At 44.5% G+C, this 20,566-nt stretch overlaps 1 protein-coding gene across 1 annotated transcript in view; it reads left to right on the top strand.

Moving 5' to 3' along the window:
- The window catches only part of TSTD2 (thiosulfate sulfurtransferase like domain containing 2), a 175,882-nt gene that overhangs the window by 146,880 nt on the left and 8,436 nt on the right, over window positions 1–20,566 (top strand). The window contains exon 6 of the mRNA XM_085636601.1: window positions 8,523–8,628. Within this exon, the coding sequence (XP_085492727.1) occupies window positions 8,523–8,628 (106 nt within the window). The remainder of the gene's footprint in view (window positions 1–8,522; window positions 8,629–20,566) is intronic.

The following is a 20,566-nucleotide window of genomic DNA, read 5'->3' as shown; positions in this document are numbered from 1 at the left end:
GCATAATTTGTGACGTCAAACAAAGCGCACGAATGAAAACTAAAGGCGGAGCTGGGACACGGCTTTGGGAATCGTATTGATTCCAAAAAGCCCTCGTATGACGAGAGCAGCGCATGCGCTGCTTACGTCAGGCCGAGACCTAAAAACAAACTCACAAGATGATGGTAAAATGCAAAAATTCAAGCAACGACCAGGCTTCAATGCAAGATATGGAGTGGGGAAAAAAAAAGAAGAAAAAAAATTGTAAAATTAAACTCTACACACCAGAATAGCATACATAATTGCTAATGTAATTTCGGCGCACATCGAGCGTGGCCTTTTATTTCTGAAATTTGGGGAAAAAAATATTGAAAACAACTTTTGAAAGAGCCTCTCAGCACGGTTAATGACCCAACTTCTCAGGGTCCGAGACTCGGCCAAAGAGACACACGTTCATTCATTGCTAGATCATAGCCACAGCTATGAACGCTCTGGAAAAAATCCTCCCATGAGCAACGTAGCGTTACTTCTAGCCTTGGTTTGCATTTTGAGATTAATACCATAAACACCAATAGACCCTGTACTGACAGGAGATTCGCGATGTTTTAAAGCTAAAAAATGGCTTTATTTTGGCAGTAGCCGCCTGAAATTGCCTCTGCTTCAATAGCAGTCAATGGGAGGAATATATTATACCGATTCTTTTTTTTTTTTTAAATCTCCCACTGTCCTTGTCTAAAATGTTGGCATGTATGTAATACTCAAATCTCTCTTGCTTATCCATAGATAAACGTGGCTAATAAAGGGTTGTTAAACTTTTTAATCCGAACTAATTCTAAACGATATCGTGTCTCAACCATATTTACACCAAATGTATGCGGTTCAGTAGTAGCATGAGAAACAAGCATTTGCAATGCAATAGGTCTCGCATTTACGGGAGTTTGAGCTATTGGCATTGTAATTGACAATGCGTTTTATTTATGTTTTACAAACAAAAACATAAATAAGAGGCATTGTCATTTACAGTGCCAATAGCTCAAACTTGCGTAATTGCGAGACCTATTGCATTGCAAATGCTTGTTAATTTGGAGTCTACCTTTCAGCTGAACATGCTTTCCGAGTATTTACATAAAAGACAGAGAGTGCTTCACAGTTAACCTCCCCCATGACCCTCCAGCTGGTCCGACATAATTGCCAGGCCTACTTTGGGGTTCCAGTTCGGCCCTGTTGTTGAGTATCCTACCCAGGGCTTTAAGTGGGATAAAAAAAAATGGGTGGGGGTGGGGGGCGGTGTTGCGCGGGGTCTATACGACTTGTATTTTGCGGTCTCTTTTGTCATTGCATCCAGGCATAATGATACAGCAAGTAACATGATACCTACAGCAAGTTAGGACTATTGGCTTTGTCAATCGTTGTTAGTTGCATAAGATAAATTTGCAGTAACTGTGGCTTGTATATAATATTGAAAAAGCATCCACTTGAAGCTCTAGTGACACCACGACAATGTTACTGCTCCTGAGTTTCAAAAAGAGACAACAATATAATCATGCAGTGGCTGAACTCGACAGATTAAGAAATATATCCCAAATTATATATAACAGTCGGTAGACGCATGCCTCTACAGTGTTCTCTTATATCTTGAAACCAGAATTGGTCAAGTTCGTATCCTTTCAAAGTTCCCTTTTCAAACAATCATTATCAACGCCAAGTCTGGCCCTGGCACGGTAGTGCGATTTGTGTTTAGTATTAATAAAATTTGACACTTCAGACAGCAGTTTCAGCAGAGAGGACAAAGAAGGAATGGGCATGGAATCCAAATACAGAAAGTGAAACTTCTCTATCAAGGGGAAACATCACTGCCAAAATTCAGAGCTTGGGAAAAAGCGACCAGCGAAATCACTTGATAGTTAATGTTCGGGGGGGGGGGGGTCTAAGCAAAAATTTCGGGGGGGGGGGGCTGAATCTTTAAACAGTAGGCAGAGTGGCGCTGATTTCGGGGGTGGGGGCTGAATCTAGGCAGAGTGGAGCTGCGGGGGTTCTTAGAAGGGGTGAACCAACAGCGAGGCCTCATTAACATGCAAATGGTCTTTTTAAAGACCTGTGAAGTGCTCAGGCGCGGCTTTGTGTCTGCCCAGGAAGCGGTCTCATCCCGGGCTGCCACACACGATGTGGGGGGGGGGGGGGCTGAAGCCCTTTGAGTTCAATGGGTGATGCGCGCCTGATCACAGGTAAATGCGGGAGAGAACGGGGTTGTTGAGCAGGGCCGGGCTGGCTTGCCCGGGCATCGGGCGTTTCCTGTAGCAAAAGTGCTTCACAGTTAACCTCCCCCATGACCCTCCAGCTGGTCCGACATAATTGCCAGGCCTACTTTGGGGTTCCAGTTTGGCCCTGTTGTTGAGTATCCTACCCAGGGCTTTAAGTGGGATAAAAAAAAATGGGTGGGGGTGGGGGGCGGTGTTGCGCGGGGTCTATACGACTTGTATTTTGCTGTCTCTTTTGTCATTGCATCCAGGCATAATGATACAGCAAGTAACATGATACCTACAACAAGTTAGGACTATTGGCTTTGTCAATCGTTGTTAGTTGTATAAGATAAATTAGCAGTAACTGTGGCTTGTATATAATATTGAAAAAGCATCCACTATCACTAGGAGGCCGCTCAGAGGGACAACGTGGTCTCGGTCGCCTGTAGCTCAATGCAAAAGGCACGTTAAAATTACATATGATGGAGCCATCTCAAAACGAGGAGTGAAGGGCGAAACCATGCATTGTACATGATAAGCACGTGTGGAATTCAGACGCCACAGCTTGAATGCAGACAGTGGGTGACCTTTCCTAACTGTGCCTCAATCCTAGTAAAAACTAGGCAAATAATTTTACACATACACATTTCACAACTGTCCCAAGTAATACAGATTATTTTACAAAAAAAAGTAGATGAACAGAAATAGAGACTAATCAAACAAAACAAAAAAAACAGAGAATTTACATTCTTTGGCGGATGGCCCCGCCCCCAGGGCCTATCGGGAAGCTACAGCTTGGTTTAAATGGGTGGGTGAGAGCGTGTCACAATGGTAACTAGGACAGCCCCAGAAACAGGCTTTGCTGCTGGAACACAAGGACAAACATCTAAAGATAAGCATCGCGATCACGATAAAACATCAAAGCGGCCGCGAAAGTGAAAGACAACGAGTGCTTTCAGGCTGCCAAATGGTGCGCGCGCCCGGCACACATGCACAGTAGTTGGCGGCCTGAAAGCACTCGTTTGCACTTCCAAAAGTGCTTACTTTAAGTCTCGCCAGAGCAGCGCTAAAGCGCTGTCTCAGGCGAGACCTAAAAAGGAATACAATGAGACCAAACGTTGGAAATCCAACATATGCGTATCCGTAATATTTTGCTTTGCCGGTTATTAGGCCAGCAATCACTTGCAGGTTCTTGCGGTATTAATGAGCAATTCGCAATCTCTAATGCAGTCCTAATGGAATGCTATGCAGTTCATAGTGTAGTAATAAGACAGTCCTTAATGCAAGAATCAGGCAGTTCGTAATGCAAGAATCAGGCAGTTCTTAATGCAAGAATAATGTGGTTCGTAATGCAAGAATCAGGCAGTTCGAAATGCAAGAATAATGCGGTTCGTGATGCAAGAATCAGGCAGTTCGTAATGCAAGAATAATGCGGTTCATAATGCAAGAATCAGGCAGTTCGTAATGCAAGAATAATGCGGTAAGCCAATCTGCGATATCAACTCGGGTAGCCCTAGGCCCTAACAGTAGAAACAGCGGTCGAAAGCTTAAAGGGGCAGCCCTGGTACTGCTGGGCAGGTACAGGCCACTCGGGGACTCAGTGCGTCTAACGTGGTGCAGCGGGAGATCGGAGCACTCCTGTACTCCTCCTGCATGCCTCCCCAGGCCACATACGCTTGCGGCTCCCAACCGGAGTCCAAGCCTTACCTGGAGGGGTGCAGCCTCCCTCTCTCTCTCCGCTCGTCGGACGTCCTGCTGGGCGATCCCGTTGCAGCTCTGTTGCTAGGCGACACTGTAGTCGGACGGGTTAATGCGCTTCCTTCTCCTTCGTTGACGATCTTGGGCAGATTCCTTTCGACGAACAACGATCACGATCCCTTTCACCTTGTAGCTTCCTTAGCTTCACGATATCCTTTAGCACGTTGCAGCTCGGGCCGTCGATCTTTCCTCACAACCTCCATTACTATAACAGCTCGGGCCACAAGCAGCAATACAGCAGCGTGGACAATGTTTCACTCTGCGGGGTCATGGGGCACCTCGTAAACAGCACCACGGACCGCACAGCAGTCTCAGGCGTGCAAAAAGCACACGCACACAGCGTCGCTGAGACACACTTGGAAACTTTTATGTTCATGAGTTTCCACAACAGGGGGCCAGCTCTCCTCGGGCCCTTGGAGACAAGTTACTTCAGGACACTGCACACAGCAAAGTCCTCTCAAGCAGGGGGACACAGCAAAGTCCCTTGTCCTCTCCTCAGTCAAATCAGCAAACTGCAGGCCAGCCCCAGAACACACAGCAAGGGCAGTCCTTCTCTTCAGTCTCTTCAGATGTTCTTCTTTGGCAGAGGTTCCTCTTGATCACAAAGTAGTTTCAATCCTTTTTCAGTATGGATTTCAGTCATGAGTTCAGGGGTTTCAGCTCTTACATTTACACCCCTAAATGCCTTTGAAGCCTTTGTGTTCAGGGGGCTCTGACCCCGGTCCAAATCAGGCCTGAGTGTGTTCTTGCCAGTGCACACCCTCTTCCTTTGATAGTCAGGGTCTGTGTCCCAGATGCTCAGCAGGAGGTTGAGCCATCGTTTGGGGGCAGCAACACAGCCCTCTTCACATCCAAGGGGCTACTCCTCCCCCCGCTTCAAACGCAGGCCAGCCTGTTGTTGTCTCACCTACTCCTCCCTGGGGTCAGGACACTTCCCAGACCCGGTCATATCCAAACCCAGACAGGCAATACACAACCAGGCAGAGGCACACAGGATGTTTTAAGACAAGAAACCCACCACTTCTAAAAGCGTGGTTTCTAAACACACAATTCAAAAACCATCTCCACAAAAAGATGTGTTATTAAATTCTGAGTTCAGGCACACTAAACTCCATCTTACGCCTATGGGAAGATATGCTAGAAACATGGGACACAGCATTCCCCATTCTGTCCTATGGGCCAGATGGCCTTGCAACAGTGAAAAACGAATTTGGCAGTATTTCACTGTCAGGACATGATACACACCTCAGTACATGTCCTACCTTTCACATACACTGCACCCTGCCCAGGGGGGTACCTTGGGACTACTATAGGGGTGTCTGATGTGCATAAAAAGGGAAGGTAAGGCCTGGCAAGTGGGTGCACTTATATCAAAAAGAGGGGACCAATGGGCTTTTTACAGGTCCAGCATACATGCCCAGGACAATGTACAACAAAGAGGGTATGCTGTTCCTAAAGTGGAGTCGGATACAAGGATAGGGAGATATGCCTGATTACCTCGTGGGGGTAACCCACCGAGGTGGGGAGGGAAATTCCTCCTTTTGGAACTAGGGTCCTCACACACCCAGTCAGCTAGGTGTCATGCTTCATCATTGGGCCTGCTCCTCGTCGGGTCGGCACTACAATACCCGACGGGCACCCAATGAAGGGCTCTTTAGCTGAGAACCCTTTGGTGCAGTGTGGGTGAGGGGCCTAGCTCGTGTGGATGTAGTGCAGAGGTGGGACAAGTGATTAAAACAGGTCAGTTAATCCTGGAGCAATTTTATTCTGGTAGGTAAACTGCCTGATTAAAAACTACTGAGTAGGGGATGTCTAGGGACTATGTGTCTAGATGTCTGCCCAATACTCTCAATAGGTCAACATGTTTCTTGCCTTCAGAGTCAGGAGGATCTGTGGCAGTGCTTCAGGACCAAAGTGATAATTAAAGCTATCTACACACCGTGGTGAGGTGAAACCTACCTCCCACGTCGTAACACCGTAGGTCAATACCTACGAGGTGGAGGAACCTAAATAAGTGAAAAGGAGAGCCAGAACAAAAGGTAAAAGCAGTGTACTCACAAGGACAGTGTATCTCATTTTCTCTCAGTTATTATATACATAAGTGACACAGTTGTGCAAATTATGGTGCAAACATCTCATATCAGGGGCCAAGGTGCAGCACCCAGAGTGGTTAAAAACATGACACTGGAAGATTTGTGTGCTCCTGGTGAACGCAGTAGCCGGGTATGTAGCCGCCATTGCTCACCTAAACGCTTTTTAAGTTGTGCCTCATCAGTATCCAGCGGGAACGTGGACAATACACCTTTGTGTGAGTGAGTGTGGGTGCACTTGCCAGGACAACAAGGCAGTTAACAAACTGCACGCAGGCACTGCAGTGGCAGGTATGAGATCTCTTCTTAGGGCTACTTGTGTGGGTGGCACAATTAGTGCTGCAGGCCCACTAGTAGCATTTGCATTACCAGCCCTGGCACACGTAGTGCACTTTACTAGGGACTTTACTAGTAAGGCAAACATACCAATTATGGACAACCAATTACCATAACACTTTATACAGGGAGCACTTGCACTTTGTCACTGATCAGCTGTGGCAAAGTCCCCAAAGCATCTAAGCCAGCAAAACGAAATCCATCACAGCATCACATATAGAAGAGGTAGAGGCAAAAAGTCAGGGGTAACCACGCCAAGAAATGCCAGGTCTAACAGCCTCTATGAGGTGCAAGAGGGATTAGGTGACAGGAGTTTCCCCTCCCCTATCCAGGATGCAATGCACATCATCTAGAAATTTGTAGTGGAGCCGACTCAGAAACCAGACTCTTAGTGAGCCGGGTGCTGCTTTTTGTTACGAAACCTGTGAGTTTTATGTATACTCATTTCGAACCAGGTTATGTTAGAGACCCGTCTATTTTTCGACAGAATAATGGTCCCTACCACCTCCTTACTTAAGTATGGCACCCTTTCTTAATATTGATGCTTCTCTCATGTACATGTGGAGAGCATCGTCAAGGTAAAAGTGCAAGCTGCATATGTGTTCTTGTTGCTATTCAGCCTTTCTTCTCTTACTGTCTCCCAGGCAAACCTGGGGTGCCGGGAATCATTGCCTGCGTCGATTTAGAACCCATCCATGTTACATTGCTGTGCAGCTTCAAAGGCAATAGGAAGACAGTGGGCGCAGTTTGTGAGGGGATGGGGAGACAGCCAAGATTGTTTTAGCTCTCTTTCTGGTAAGGCATTACTAAATCCAAATCTGAAGCAGGATTTGGGATTTGAACTATTGATAGGCAGGGAAACAGTGATAAAAGAACAGAGACAGAGAGAGGCATTGGGACAGAGACAGTGGGAGAGGAGGAGAAAGTAGTAGCGACAAAGAGAGACTGTGAAACAGACAACTCAATAGGGATAGACACAGAGGAAGAGAATAAGTGTGACAAGGACATACGGATTGAGAAACGGAAAAGGAAATGAAACAGAAAAAAACACCATGTACCTAGATCCACAGCAGCACACCTACCCACACATCCCAGCTTCATACATCCATAAACTGACCATCAGAGATCTACACAATCAACATCATAAGACCACACACTCACGCCATTTGGCAACACCCCCATTAGATGACCACACACGCACCATAAAATGCTATATGCCCTCATCATATGCCCACAGAACCACCATCCTTTACCCACACACTCCGGATCTGTGAACACACCCACCATCACACTGCCACACACCCACTATCATATATGACCACACAACTATCATACGCCCCATAGCCAGCATTTTAGAGCCTTACATCCAGCATCAGAAGACGACACACCCTTCTTCATACAGCCACACATCCTCATTCACATTATTTATATTCTTTCTTGTCATTTGTAAAGTGCTCCACTGCCTCCATAAATACATAATTAAATCAAGCAAAAACAGCAAGATATATTGACGTGCCAGCTGCCATGAGTAGCCCAGAAGTTGTGGATTTGCTGCATTGTATATGGAGTTCATGTGACAAGGGAACATGTGCCATTGTAATCAACCACCTGGCCTAAGCTTTGAGCATATTTTAAGTATCCTGCCACAAAAGAGTGCCTTTACTTTTCTTGAATTAGACAATGAGGGAACCAGTGCTATCACAACCCAGCTTCAATTTACTTAGATTGGCAAGACCGAATATGCATCTCGGGGTGCTAGATATCTCTGAGAGATGCAGACATATTCCTTCATGGGCATGTTTCCCACACTGTTCATATTCTAGAATGTGTATATGATGTATTGTGTAGTGTAAGAAAACTGTGCCAGAGCACCATCAAGCTTCACCTGGTTTAAAGTGCAGCTGCAAGAGAATTATTACGCATTTTTTTTAAAGGGTAATAAAACATTTTATTAAAGGTCTCTTGATAGAATATCCGCCAGTTTCTTCTCCTGGTGCCAATTTGTTTATCTGTACAAGTAAACCGTAACTATTGTTAAGCTGTAGTTCTGCTTTTTTCTATGTCGGTGGTTTAAGAGCACATTGTGTAGTTATTTTAAATTTTTATTATTATTCCACAGAGCAGCAAAGGAGGAGCTCATTGCTTTCCTGAACTTCGAGTAGGTGTGTTTCAAGAAATTGTGCCCATGGGAATTGATCCAGAAAAGGTCTCCTATAAAGAAACTGGTAAGTGCGGCTTGAATGTCATTACAACCTACAAGATGACAAATATTGCGAATCTTAGCTTTTCTATTTGCTGCTTGCACACATTCTACGTCAAACATTTGTGAAGAATATTTCCAATTAAAACAAAAAATCCCTATCATGGCCCTGAAAGTATCAGCCGGAAAGTCGCAGGCAGATGCAGTTATGTTTGCTAAACCACTTTAACAATTTCTTTTAGGAAGGATATTGCACATCCCTTAACAGGTTTTTCTTAATCTAACCTATTGTAATAGAAGCTTTGTGCTTCAAAACATGATCTGGTTTTCTTCTATAACCGGCAATGATGACAGGTTTTTTCTGACTTAAAGAATGTTCACCACTAATGGGAACATTACTTATGTGTGAGCAGAAATCAATCAATCAATCAATAATTAGCTTTAGTCGGAAGTATGATAACAACTGTAAAAGCATCTACAACATTACGTCAGAATATATAATTCATAAAAACAAATCAGATAATAATTATAAAGTTAAAATATGTCTTGTGTGAGCCTTCCTCAGCGTTTCTTTAAATTGTAAGTCACAGCAATACGGGATGAACCCTAATGCTGTCAACTAGATAAGGAAGACTGGGCTATTTATGACAAAAAGTGTGAAGCAGAAATAGAAACAGACAAACGTTTTCTGCAAAAATCTGTTTTCCTCGCTCTGTAAAGCCTTGCAATTTGAAAAGCCCCAAACCTCAGCACCATACATGGCAATGGGTACACATTGCGCTTTATAAATCTGCAAGAGATGCTTAAGAGAGCCACCCCCCGCAAGTTGGGGGAGGCTACACAAGGAGCCATTAGCCATTGCAAATTTCATGCTACGGTGCGCAATATTAGTAGTCCAAGACCCTACAACTGAAAAAATCACGGCAAGATATGGAAAATTGCTTGTCTGGCTCAAATGCTGCGAACCAATCGACATATTTGATATGTGAATAGCCTTTGGTCCGCATGAAATAATCTGAGATATTGTAAAATTTGTTGGCAAATCGAGTAGGGCGATAAAATCCACAAATGTCTGCACCAGATGCCGCAGTGCACTGGGTGTACGCGCCATGAGCACTGCGTCATCGGCATATATTAGTGTCGGTAGTGGCTTCCCCTTAATTTTTGGAATATCTTGTGTTGACTGTACCAAAAACGGATGAAGCTCGTTAATATAGAGAAAAAATAAAAAGGGCGCCTTCTGCATATCTCAGGGCATTGAGAGATTCTATGTGCTATATATAGCAGAAAAAGTGCACAGGTCCAAATATTTGAGTAAAACAGCGTTGTACTCTTTTACTGCTTGTCTACTAGGGAGTAAAGCAACCAAGGTGTGCTTTAGTGCACAATACTCGAAGATGTTTTCACAATGGTACAAAACGGAGAAAATAGATTTTGAAAATTTTGCTCAACTCACAAAGCACATTTATGGCTTATAAATCATTTTAAATGTACAATAGAGCTTGTAACAAATACATCCTTACATATGAATAACTCTCTAAAAACAATAGAGCCTGATTTGACTCTGTTTGAACAAGTTCATTACAATTTTGTTTTGATTTTGCAGTCAATACAAAAACACCATTCTTAAACAGTTGCACAATTAAGAACTTAGTATGAGAAGTTGGCCAGGTATATGATGTCTACTAATTAAAGTGGGTACCATACACCAGTCCAAACAACCCTTATGGTGATTTAAGAGGTCAAAAATAACCTTAAAAGCTAACCAAGTGGTAGCTGTGGAGATCAGCCTACAGGCTTAGTCTTGAAGGAATGTTAAGCAGCTTGTTTTACCAGAGTATGTATTATTATAAAACACTCTAAATACCTCACAGTATCTGCCACATGCAGATAAACACAAAGCACACAATACTGTAGCACAGAAACAATCGTAGGTAGCACTAATACACAGTGGGCTCCAGGGGGGGACCAAAGCATATACTAAAATAGTGGTATGAGAACCACGACTCAATCGTGATTCTTATCGCTTGGACCCCAAGAAACCACCCAAGGTGATGTAAGTAGGGACCCCACGGAGGACGGGTGCAATGTGAGAACACGAACGCGTGCAACCTACAATTCAATGGGAGACTCGCGGTAGCAATTTTAAAGTTTAAGGACCCTTCCCAGTGGATTGCGAGGAAGCTCTTTGGATCCCAGGAGGTTGGAGAGCCACCCCACCCATGGATACCGTAGTACCAGAGTTACCTATCCCAGGGAAGTCGGGTGGGCTGACGTGGTGTAGGAAACCACTGTCGTTCTCAATGGAGGAACAAAGCATTGGCCCGCATTGGATACATAAACAACAAGAGAAGAGAATTGCAGACCCCATACAGAAAATATGTTCCAGAACCATCCAGGCCAAGTCCATGTTCCGGAGTCTTGATGTATCTCAGTAGCTATTTTATGCATTTTGGTAATAACATCATAAACAGAAGGGGGGTGGTCAGGTATGAACACGCAGCAGCTACTACTGAAAATGTGACATGCTCCACCACGATCAGCTAGAATAACGTCTAGCACCATTCTGTTTTGCAAAGTCACAATTCTCGTAATTTGGAGTTCTTCTGTAATATTTCCAAGAGCCATTGCTGTCTGATTAGTCACAGCTTCTACTACACGGGTCAAGCGTCTGAACTTCCTACTATTTAAAGCCTCACCAACAAAGAAAAAGAGTCCCAATTTAAAGTCAACATATTGCTGTAATGCAGTGTCAGTTTGATCCACTTCATCATTATTTATAGTTCTTTTGAATCGGTTCAAGGAAATGTCATTAAACAGTTTTTGATCTTTATGATAAGATGCAGGTACTAAGAACACAGTAGGAAGCAAGAAGAGCACATAGCATATGCCAGACCATCCGATTGGTAGATGATAGTAACCTTTACTACCACAAATGAAGTAAGTGTTTTGTGAGGATAGAAAATTGCTATTGTTTGTTTCAGTAATGTTCAATACTGTAGTACAGTCACTTTTTCCCACTGGGATACTACCAAAACAGCTCACACAAAGATTTGCTCGGGCTCTAGTAACGGCGATAACAGAAGGCCCATTACCCTTGGCCGTTTGAGTGTTGGGGAAAACATAACGAGTGAAGGAATTTCCTTTGCGATACTCTTCAATTTCACATTCAGTTCCTTTGGCTTCTGTGTCCCCTTCCTCATCGGGGTAACAAACTTTATTAAGTTTTGCATTAAGTCCTCCTACATCAGCTAGAGTAATATTAGAAATTTCAGAGGCCCACAACAGTGTGAACCAGGCTCTACAGGAGCCACTATGCGAAAATGGCAAGGGAATGAAAGGCGTTATTCCCTTCTGATGAGCTGGCATCATTCCACATACCCAGCAGTTGGTAATGTTCGTAGCGTTATGCGTATGAAGCAACATTTGTATGAAAGTGTTATTGAGATACGACATTCAGTGCTTCTTCTCATGATAGGGAAGAGTGAAATAATAATGTTCAGTGGGGACAGGAGTAGTAGCAGTCAGTAAGTTTCGAGCCGCACCTACTTCCTCCACAACCCACATTATCGTAGCAATGATAACAGCAGTCGAAGTTAGTCCAGTAGCAAACATTGTGTCTTTGCTACAAATTTTTTCAGCATTTGATTTCTTCTCCTCAGGTATGTTCATCTCATCGGCAAACAATAGAACAGATGGTGCCCTAAGGTCCTGGGCAGGCGTTGGTTTCTTCACTAACGTTGAGACGAGTAGTCACTAAAAGGCTACCCCCTTTGTAGTCAGTCTTTAACCACTCAGGACAGTAGCTCTTTTTGCGATGAAATGTCTTTCTTCCTGGATCGAAGCAGATATCTAGATGTACCAGGGATCGTGTGGTCCGGGAAGACTTCCTCAGGTCCTTCAGTTGACGCAGCTCGCCCTTTCTCGGTAATCAGAATGTCACGGTGATCTTTCAGCCCAGTAGGTTCCACCAAGGCGAACTGAACTTTCTTGCAGTGTGTAACATGTACCCAGTTCTCCCTGTTGGTCACTCGCACTGCAGTTCTGGTAGCAAGGAGGACCTGCTCTGGGCCACGCCAGCGAGGTTCCAAGCAATTCACCCGCTAAAAGTCTTTGATCATCACCTAGTTGCGAGGGCGCAAATTGTGTCCATCACCTTGCGACCTGTCTGGAAGAGCTTCCCGTACCTGCTGATAAATAAAAGACAAGCTGTCAGTTAACTGGGACAAATAGTCACTCATCAGCACGTGGGGAACATCATGTATAGGGCAAGGCTTAGGGACCCCCCAAATATTTATGGACCTGCCAAAAACAATTTCATACAGCGTAAGGCCAGATCATGTATGTGGTATTGAGCAGTACCGGCAATATCAGGATGATCCCAAACTTGCATGAGTTGTTTTGCTATTGAGGATGCACCAACATGTGCCTGCCCATGTGCCATGTGAATCAAGGGATATAAGTAGGCTGTGGGTAACTTCCATTTGGTCAGATCTTTATTCCTCCAACAGCCCTCCTCATCCAGTGTTCCCTCCTTAGACCATTGATCTAGTTCATCAGCAGAGGCAGATTGTTGCATGTCCAGCACTTCCTGCCCGGCATCATGCCAACGTTCAGCTTGTGACTTCACCACATACATGGAGGTGATACTTCGCTGCATTGCGGTCTCATGGGCTGTGTGATCCGCAAATGCATTACCTGCTCCTATTTTATCAGTCACTTTCTTGTGTGCACTACATTTAACAATTGCCACTTTCTTAGGATGGGTTAGGGCAGTAAGAAGATTATGCACTAATTTTCCATGCACCATCTGTGTCCCATGTGAGGTGAGGAAACCCCTTTCTTCCCACAAGCGGCCAAAATTGTGTGCCACCCCTAATGCTGTCGGTAAAAATATTGACAAGTAAGTCTGTACTAAGCTCACATGCTTTTGTTATAGTGAGTGCAATCTGGAGTTCCTAATACTGGTGCAGAACAAAAGCTTGGTGTGACTGTTGGAAGGCATTCTGACATTCAGTAGTCCATGGGAAAGGCATCGGAGAGTCTTTAGTCAAAAAGGGCCAACAAAGGTTTAATAATGTGCGAAAAACTGGGGATCCACTGCCTACAAAAAGTAGTATAGTAAGGCCAATCAGTGCATGGGCATCCTTCTGAGTACAGGGCACAGAAGTATCTAAAATAGTCTGAATGCGATCTGATGTGAGTGCACGTCCCTCCTTAGACAAGAGGTGACCGAAATAGGTAACCTGCTGTCTACAAAATTGCAATTTCTTTCTAGAGACTTTGTGATTATGTGATGCAAAAAATGATAACAATAACAGTGTACCTTCTTCACATTGCTCAGGAGTATCTGGTCGCAGAAGTCTATTCAACTACACCAGAAATAGTAATAATCCCTAACTAGCTACCATAAATTAAATTCCTCTGAAGTCTGGAGTAAAGCAAAAAATGAGACATAGTATGAACATAGAAGTAGGACTGCAATTTTATCAGAGCCCCAAGCATAGAAAGACTTACTTATCCCTTGATTACAAATGAGTCAGATGGGAGTGATGTATTTTTACCAGTTGTGGTAAATACATCCTGTTAGCAGCTTTTAATTGGAAAATGGGGCATGACATGTAGAACTTGATGCTCACAACACCGAGTTTCACGTGCATGCGTTTGTTGCACATTTTCACAAAGCAAATTATGACAGGTTTGACCATGACAACATTTACCGGGGGAAAATTGCATGGCTAGCAGTAAAGAAAGTGGTGCTGAAAATGCCAATATGTGCAGTAACGACCACTACCATCCTATGTTCTTAGCGTCGCTGGCTTGATCTGCCCTGACCCTCGTGCTTCAAAAGTGCAAAGCCCGGCTGTATTGACTACTGACCAGCCCACCTCTCTTCAAAATCCGATCAAACATGGCCTGTTTGCCGACCCTTCTTGTTAGTGACAGCGTGAGGCCGATTCATCGACTGCTCTTTCAGAAAGGGTGTCTGAATCTTTGGTCCATGACTTCAAAGCACTAAATCAATTCAGACACCAAGCATGTCTTTCTACTAAGGATGCAAGGCCTCTTTCCTAAGTTTTTTCTGTAACATGGTGCAGGAGCCCACCCTATGCAGGGTCTTTGACGGTGTTTAGTATATCTTTATGTGAAGGAACAAAGCCGCTACCCATGTCTGTCTCTGATCTCCGGGCTTTGCCCTGCCCCCTTCCCAAACGGTTATTTGCTAATGAGTTTTTTTACGCCTCGCCCCCTGTGCCTCAATTAACATCTACCCAGTAACATTATTTTACACTTTCACAGTAGTGAAATGACTATCCTTGAGACTTGTGACATCATTTTTCCAAGCGATTCGATGCTCTCAAGGCGTATAAACACAATCCGCAGCCATGCAACACCAAAATTAGCAAATGAAGCATTACCACTGCTAAACAACACACATGCGCTTTTTCAGTACTGCTCTCCTGCATGTGATGGGTGAATTCATTTTCAAGGACCTGAAAAAAATATAAGTCCTACATGTATTAGCTACCAGGGGCCTTAGTCTGTAGAAATGCTACAAGTGTTAAATGATTACTTCTCAGAGATTACCACTAAACATGGTGGTACTTTTGGAGTCATTGGTATTTCTTTCAACCGGTAGTATGCTATTACTGTTAGTGGTAGAAATATCACAGCGAAAATTCAAATGTTCTGCAGTAAAAGAAGTATATATATATATTTTTTTACCTTTGTCGTAACTTTTTACCGCAGCAGAAAATGCCACAGGCTAACATAAAATAGTAGCAATTAAAAGGGCTGTGACAGGAATTGTGGCAAAATTTGTCATCACTAGAGTGTGTTGTTACCATACCTAGACCACTCTTCAGGTATAGGTGTCGCATTACGGTTTTACTCAGTTTAAGATTTGCTCAGAGCTGAACTTATTTTCGATTCTTCATACTGTCGTTTTAGACCGTCTTATTTTAATGCTGTGGTCAGACTGACAGTAATGCATTTACTGCTGGTTTTATCCCAGGAGAGTGTTTTTTTTTTCTTCTTAGCAGCAAGGGAAGTTCACTTATGAGATGGGTGGTATTTTAAAACAATCAGTATTTTGCATTTTCCACCAGTGTCCAAATAATGCTTCCTGTTGAGCGCCTAAGACACCTACTATGTAAATGACTATAATTACTGGCAATGCCAAGGACGTAAAGTGCAGAGTATAATACATCTCACGCTGCTTGAATGTATCACTATGGAGCATGTACCACACATAATACGAAGCAAGCCTTGCTTCTATCAATGGGCATTGTGCAGGTAAAAAAATAGAACAGTTACGTAAATCTACTGAAGTTTTATCTGCCTGGAGAACGCAACTTTCATCCTTCCAAATTAAAAAAACTGAGTACCATTAAATCAGGTAATAGTAACACCGTCGCACGGCTTAGCAAAGACAAAAGTACACTCAACAAATTATTATTATTCAAGTGCTACCAAGTATCCAGAGGAGAACATAACGGGCATACTTAGGCACAGCCTGTCCTAATAGGGAGCAGTAAGCCCAAGCAGCAACAAACTCAAAGGGTTTCAATTTTGTATATTACACAGAGGGAGAGGCCAATAACAAGAAGGGTCAAATGCACCGATGTAAACAAAGCAAGACAAATACAGGCTTTTATACTCACACAGAACATACACATACAAACACCTAAGCATACAGACAACATGCACAAGCACCCAGATGTATGTCAATCGTGCACAAAGTAGAATCCAACAAAAATATCCTAGCTAGCATATCGACTACCACAGTATTGTGAATGGAAGTATTTATAATCTAACTGAAATCAAAACGCTACATCTAATGGCCACCGTGAGTAGAGTTCTTTCTTTGTGTATTTGTTCCACAATGAACCGTACATTATGGGAGAAATATCATATTTACTATACATCTCCCTGTAAGGGGTCCCTTCTGGAGGGGCTGGCTGACTTTATTCAAAACTAATCTTGGTACCACAAGAGCAGCAACACCACTTACGGAGTGTGCTGAGAACAGGCATGTTTTACAAATCTATGTAAAATATTACTACTCCAATCAAATATTCCAAAAGGAGAAAAATCTCCACATTACCTGCCTTCAATTTTTGCAAAAAGTGAATAACAAATCCAAACCAAAAGCACTAGACCAAACAAATCAAGAGTGTCGCTTCAGCGACCTTACCAAACAGAAGTCTCCAACTCCCACCTGCCGTTCTCTAGCCGACCTAATGGTCACTGCAAAATTACGCCAAAGAAAACCCCAGTCGAGACCGGCCACCACCAGGAGAGTCAAATCGGAAAAACCGGAAAAGTCACGTCGGCCTGCAAAGTCAAGGGTCTCTTCATGCAGTGTGCATCCTCTGTAATATTTCGATTCTCCGTCAAGACCACTCCTTCGGACGGCCACGTCTCCGATGGGGTCCCACTTTGGGCGCTAACTGTGGAAGAGTGCCTAAAAGTGGGCACACTGGTGCATGGTTCTCCTCTTGTCCACGGGTCCAAAGACCAACAAAATATAGATCGGCACTGGAGTTGGAATAAATAACAAGTTTATTAATCACTCATGAGTGGGACCACGTCCACACAACACTCTCAAATGCTGCAGGAGGTAGTACACTGAATTCACAAACCATCGTCCCTTTTATACCGTTTTTCTGCAATGTAGGCATGTGAACAGAAATGGAAAGAACAGTTTTAGAAATAGCTATCAGCAAACAGGGGCAGATGAATAACCACTTGGTCAGCAAAGTGGGAGGGGGAGCAGAAATGCTTATGGCAGCAGTAAATGGTCGACAGTTAACATCTGAGACCAGGTGCACTGGCAGCTACTAACCCCCAGCACGTACATTGCTTTAGCTGAGTCAGGAAGTCAACTAAAATAGATAACACAAGCAGAGTGAAAAAGGTGAGCAGCAGAGGAGGGAGAATTATGAAGGAAACTAAGGTCCAGATGTAGGTGGCCAAATAGCAAGCGGTAACGCTGAAATTCGCAGAATTTCAGCGTTTGCGATCGCTATTTGGCTGCAAGCAATGTAGGTGAGTTTAAACCTACTAGCAAAATATGGAATCGCAAAATTGCGATTCCTTATTTTGCTCTTGCATTTAAGGAATCGGAAATTGCGATTCCTTAAATGCAATGTAAGTAGCACAAAAGAAAGTGCACTTTAGCCTTAAGGAATCGCTAACTACCACCAACTTCACGTTGGTGGTAATTAGCGATTTCCTTTAAAAAAGCACGTTTTTGCTTTTTTTAAAGTGCCATGTGGCACACATTCATGCCCTTAGGGCATGTATGTGCGCCACATGTGCACACATGCACATTTCAGGGGTGCAACAGGGTGTCCTTTCGACACCCTGGCACCCTTGAACAAGCGCCCGCTATTTGCCATTCTTTAATACCGAATCGCAAATAGTGAATATCTTCCCATTCATTCTTATGGGCCTCCTAGCCCATAGGAATGAATGGGTAGGTATTCCTTATTAGCTAATCTCAATTTGCGATTCGTTATTGAGGAATGTTAAGGAGTCACTAATATTTTAGTGATTCCTACCTACATTCAATTTTGCGAGTCCTTAATAGCGAATCAGTAAAATTCGCTATTAAGGATTCGCAAATTTGATTTTACCTACATCAGGCCCTAAATGGACACACAGCCCAAATGGCTGTCGCTTATGCTAAGTAAAATATTACACATTTCCACAGGTGTCGGGCTGGAGCACCAACAAGCCTTGGCAGCGGCAACTCACGAAGATGGTCAAGAGGAGTTACGGTTCAGACCAGCAAGGCCCAGGAGACTCGCCAAACACAGGGGAGTCAGGACAAGCCTGGAGCAACCAGGGGAGCCCAGGAAAAGCAGTGTTGACACTCAAGAGGACTCATAGGCCGGAGGCACAGGAGTCGCGAGGGGCCCTAAAGCAGAATTACAAAGCAACAGCCCACGGAGCACTCAGTGCGAGGAGGCCAAAGTTCTTTGGTGGAAATGGTGCCAGAAGTCGGGGCTACTCGGAGCCCAGTGTACTTGTTTTGGGAACGCCAACAAGCTTATGCACTTGCAAAAGTACGTGATGCTCAGGGGTACAGGTATTACAGTCCCCACAAGGGACTCCCACCTCAAATTTGGTGAGAGGGCAGCTCGGTCCTCGAGGGATATGAAACCCACCTGCTATGTGCTGGAGCCTTCGGAGTTCGCAGGAGCTCAGGATCAGCAGACCGGTCAGTTGTGTTACAGTGCTTGCTGTTGCAGGGGAGTGTCTCCTTCACTCCAGTTGAGATGTCTTCGGTTGTCCTTGATGCTCCACATGTCCTGCACAGAGCCTATATGGTGCACGGGCACAGACAATGCTATGGACGGAGTGGGAGACGAAGTTGGGCTCAAGCGAAGTCCAGCGAAGTCCAGAGTGTCAAGACGGTCGAAGGTCCGTGGTTTCTTGATCAGAATCTTGTCCACGTCGAATCTAGGGTCCTACAGCCAGGTAAAACCTTTTGTACCCACAGGAGAGGGTTGGACAGATTCAGGTGACCCTCCCAGGGGAGGGTCTGGACAGTGGGGAGGTTACTCACATGTCCTTTGTCCAGGTTCACACCAGAGCAGGAGCCAACGGCACCCAGGACTGGTTTGAACTGGACTATGCACAGGGACACCAAATGCGCCCCTCATGCAGACTTTCGGTCACTGGCATGCGAACCCACCCAGGCCTAATACACTAAACCCTGTCTGGGAGGTGGTCACACCTCCCTGTGACAGGATGCCTATTGTTCTGCCTTCCCTTGCTCAAGCTTAGTTCAGCAGTAGGAGGGCAGAAATGTGTCTCTGGTCGGCAGCAACCATTTTGGGCTGCCCGGGACTTGAAGTCTGGTACCGGTAACACCAGGGACCTCACAAAGCTAGTTTCTGAGGGGTGGAATCATACCTCCCACACCGGTTACCGGTGTGGAATGTCTGCCACCAAACACGATGGGGTTACTTTCAGCCATTTTAGAGTTGGTCATCACGCGGTCGCATATTGCCACTCTATATGTCGTAAATGGCTGTAGCACTAACAACCCGGGAGAATGGACTCCGTAGGCTGCAGGGGTGTCCTGCTGATGCAGTGGCACCCTCTCACTTAGAACAAAGCACCCTGCCTTCAGGATTGTCAAGGCCTGCTATAGGGGTGACTTATAGGTTTAAGTGTAGAGACCCTTAGATATAGTAAGCCTATATCTTAAGTAAGTGGTGCATGCACCAACTTACACAGGCTGCAATGGCAGGCCTGTAGATGCATTTTGCATGGCCTCTCGTGGGTGGCTTAATACATTCTTCAGGCCATGGGAGACCTCTTGAGTACCTATGCCCTGGGTACATGGGTACCATATACTAGGGACTGACAAGGGTACCCCAGTATCCAATCTGGAGTGTACCTAAGTACATGACATAACATTTTAGGGAGAAAGCAGATAGACTGGGGTCCTGATTAGCAGGATCCCAGTCAGACTAGTCAAAAACAGTGTAACATGAAGCAAAAAGTGGGGGAACCATAAGAAGCAGATCCTACTTTCCTACACTTAGTATATCAGATTTAGGTAAAAAGGCAGACATATAGTTGAAGTTTTGACTCCTATTCGTCCTAGGGGTTGTATTCAATAACGTCTCTATCCCAAAATTACATTGTCATGAAGATCTTGATCTCCGTGCCACTGGAATCAAGCTATCCGGGCTGAAGAGGGGTGAAACCCCGAAACCGGTCCTAGGATGCTTGGTTCCAGTCCAGGGAGGACCTGGCTTGGCAGTTCGGGCTGGACTGTTCCCATGAGGCACAGGGTCAAGACTGATTTGCATATGGCTGAGTTCAAACTGGAATGGCATGGTGAGCAAAAAAACGATGGATTTAGGACCAGATCTCTGTACTGGGGTGAATGTATGACATTGTTCTGCATTCTGTCCATCAACTGTTGTTTTTGCATTTGT

The sequence above is a fragment of the Triturus cristatus genome, chromosome 2_1, assembly GCF_964204655.1.
Source record: "Triturus cristatus chromosome 2_1, aTriCri1.1, whole genome shotgun sequence".
NCBI lineage: Eukaryota > Metazoa > Chordata > Amphibia > Caudata > Salamandridae > Triturus > Triturus cristatus.
The sequence above is the reverse complement of the archived record's forward strand: the minus strand, read 5'-3'. Positions and strand labels throughout refer to the sequence as shown.